The sequence below is a fragment of the Microtus ochrogaster genome, unplaced genomic scaffold (assembly GCF_000317375.1).
Source record: "Microtus ochrogaster isolate Prairie Vole_2 unplaced genomic scaffold, MicOch1.0 UNK1508, whole genome shotgun sequence".
In the NCBI taxonomy this organism is placed as follows: domain Eukaryota; kingdom Metazoa; phylum Chordata; class Mammalia; order Rodentia; family Cricetidae; genus Microtus; species Microtus ochrogaster.
In genome coordinates, this window is record NW_004950606.1 from 734 (window position 1) to 4,038 (window position 3,305).

The window sequence follows — 3,305 nt, forward strand, 5'->3', positions numbered from 1 at the left end:
CCAGAGGAGGAGGCAAATCCTTTACCATATGAAGTACAGGCTTGAGAACATTATTTAGAGCAGTATTAACAAACTGATGCTTCTAGAGGAAGAGAGAAAGGTGATGTTTGTCATAAAGAAGTAGTGATGGAATTGGTGCGGTTTTGACCTTGCAAGATGATGGAGATTGGAGAATCAGTGAACACAGAAAATGGATATTCATTTTTTTTGGTACCAGCGAAGCCAACTGTTGAATATCAAGACAGCATCACTCTGAATGATTTAATGCAATTCATTCTCAGTGGATCAGTGTTATGAGACAATCAAAAGTTCTCTGACTGAACACAACACACTGTCTTTTCTAGCACCCTGACAAAACTACTACAAGTTTCAATGAAGAAAGCCTCATCTGCAGCACTCTGGACCTCTTCTTTGCTGGAACAGAGACAACATCCACGACCCTGCGCTGGGCTCTGCTCTACATGGCTCTCTATCCAGAAATCCAATGTGAGTTGTGGTGACAGCATCTAACCAAGGCAGAATGGGTTCAGAAGATAGGATGGGGGAGTGGAAAGTCACATGAGTGAGGTGATGTGAGACTCAGAAGGTAGACAAAAACCAAAGTGTACTGGTAATAAACTATCCAGTAAAAAAGTATTTATTCATAGAAGTCTGAATAGACACTGATATGAGCTTAGCCATAGACATACTGATTACCTCTTCAGGATAAGGAAACTCATACCTATGCTGTAGGCTTGAATAAAGTTATAGAGTTTACACTTTTCTAAATCAGATTTTCTAGGGGGTAGAGAACTTTATTTCCTCAAAATCATGAGATTATATGAGATAAAAGCATATACATTTTGAAAGACAGCTTTCTCTATCTTTAGAAGAAAACATTAAACTTCAAATCTTAATGGAGCCTCCTGTTTCCTTGAAGCAAAAGTCCAGGCTGAAATTGACAGAGTGATTGGCCAGGAGAAGCAGCCCAGCCTGGCTGACCAAGACTCCATGCCCTACACCAATGCTGTTGTCCATGAAGTACAGAGGATGGCAAATGTCATCCCTCTAAACGTTCCCAGGAAAGTGACAGTGGACACTAACCTGGCGGGATTCCATCTGCCCAAGGTAAGTAGGCTAAGAAATGGAAGTTTGCTAATCACCAACCCTCTGTGTGTCGAGTCCATATGTTACTTGAGTCTTTGCTGCCTTCCCTAGGGCTCCATTCTTCATACCAATTTGACTTCACTGCACATGGACCCCAACGAATGGGCCATCCCAGACATCCTCAATCCGAAGCACTTTTTGGAGAATGGAGAGTTTAAGAAGAGAGAATCTTTTCTGCCTTTCTCAATGGGTGAGTTGTGATGAGCAGGAGGGGGTTCAGAGCTCTACCTTATCCCTTCTCTTCTTTCTGGAATCGGTACAGATGCGCCTTTCCATGTACCTCCGTTTTGCAGATGGTTTCAGTCAGTACCCACATACACACACATACAGTGTCAATCCCCCCTTGCTTCTGATGGACATTTGAACTTCCTTTGTTCTGTTCTCTACCTCAATGACAACACAGTCCTTCTCCATGCCTTTTTGAGACCAACAAAGCTGAATTCCCGCCATTGTGTAGACATTTTGAGTTCTTTTTAAGGGATGGCTTCTTACAATGAAGAGAGTTGAGTTTGGGTGTTTTTAGTTGTTAGATAGTTTTAACTGGCATTTGCTTAATGTTAATAGGCTTCTAGCCCATGAACAATCCCTGAATAGGTCTTATCTTTCTAAATTGTCCCCTAGTTGTTAAATGTCCTTAGTACATGTTTCTGTTGCACCTGACACGCAGGAAAGGAAGTGCAGTGATGACTCTTTCTCCCTTGTGCATTCTGCCAGGCAAGTGATTAAAGACTTCAGTGGCAGTGGTGTGGAATCAATAACCAAATGTTCTGGCATATTATAGATATTGACTTCTATATGTAATTTGGCCACTCTTTAATTTCATATCTGTGCTCTATCCTTTAACCAACAAAAACAAACAACCTGAGAGCAGGAAAGTGTGGGACAGGAGATGAAGCAGAGCTGCCCCTTGAAGCATGCGTCCAACTGCAGCCTTCCAAGCTGGAATCAGCGAGCACTGCAGAGAAAAGGATGCAGACCTAGACAAATGTGGTTCATCCCAGAGTTCAGCATCCACCAGGTTTTCTCACACAGAAGCTTGTGTTTCCTAACACTGTCTGCAGGAGGTGACTAAATGCTACACAGAAGGCACACTGAAACGCTTCATATGATCATTAAGTTTGCCTGATTATCTAAGGCAGTGTCACATCTCATGATGCGGAGGCTCGGACCAGGAAGAGACTGCATTGGCCTGCACAGCTAGTGTTGATCCAGAGCCAGTGTTTCTTGGGGCTGGGCTGCCCTGGATTTGTTCTGACCTCTTTATCTTTCCATCTGGCGCTGTCTGTCCCTTTGCTCACTGTTCATAACTCGTTTTAATAGGAAATCTGATAAGACTCTGTCCAGTCTTCCTGTTTATAAAACATTATAAAGAATTGAATACTTCACTTATTCTACTCTTCTAAGTTAGCTCTCTCACACATTCAGATATGTCTCTCACATTTCTCTCCTGCTCCCCTTACAGCAAACCCTCTGGACAAATAGGAGTCACATTTTCAGGATTACACAGCACTTCATGAGTAAGCAATAAAAAACAGAGCCATACCGATCGCGCAGTTTCTCTCAGGCTATGAAGGTTGTTCTGACTGTGCCTGGTGAGTAAAGTAAGCTCTGAGTAGTCAGGGTTCCCAGACAGAAAAGGACATTGAAAGTCAGGCTTTAAACAAAAAACAGTTGCTTTAACCTTGAGGTGGAAAATCCATAGAGAAGTCCCTTGCTGAGAAAGTTCTCTCTCTAGAGTTGTTTCATGCCTGATTTTGAACCAGCAATAAACACCTGGGAAATTGTCCTTGCATATTCGTCTCTAGGGGCTACCAGATATTGGTAACCAGAAACAATGAGATTGTTTTCAATATGTCCTGAAGTTTAAAATTAGCTGTTGTTAAGACTGAGGACACTATTACACTCCTATGTCAGTCTGAGTAATGAGAAGTATCCTATATGCCCAGTAGATGGAATATTTTCACGAGAAAAACATACAATCAGTGGGGAAAATACCCATAGCTGACACATGAGAAAAACTACAGACAAATACAACCAGTCATCTACAGCCAGTGACCTCATAGTCTTTTCCAAGTGGGACTTCCCATCAGAGAGTTATTAGGTCAATCTGTTAAATACGAGCTGTCATCATCTGCAATATGTATATCATCGCCTGTGAC

At 42.1% G+C, this 3,305-nt stretch overlaps 1 protein-coding gene across 1 annotated transcript; it reads left to right on the forward strand.

Moving 5' to 3' along the window:
* Positions 1 to 344: 344 nt before the first annotated feature.
* LOC101983528 (cytochrome P450 2J3-like) lies at positions 345 to 1,519 on the forward strand (the record flags this gene model as incomplete). The annotated part of the gene is made up of 3 exons (XM_005372324.2): positions 345 to 486; positions 920 to 1,107; positions 1,198 to 1,519. Coding segments are annotated over 3 exons (480 nt in total), but the record flags the coding sequence as incomplete, so codon positions are not given.
* Between the last annotated feature and the right edge of the window lie 1,786 nt (positions 1,520 to 3,305).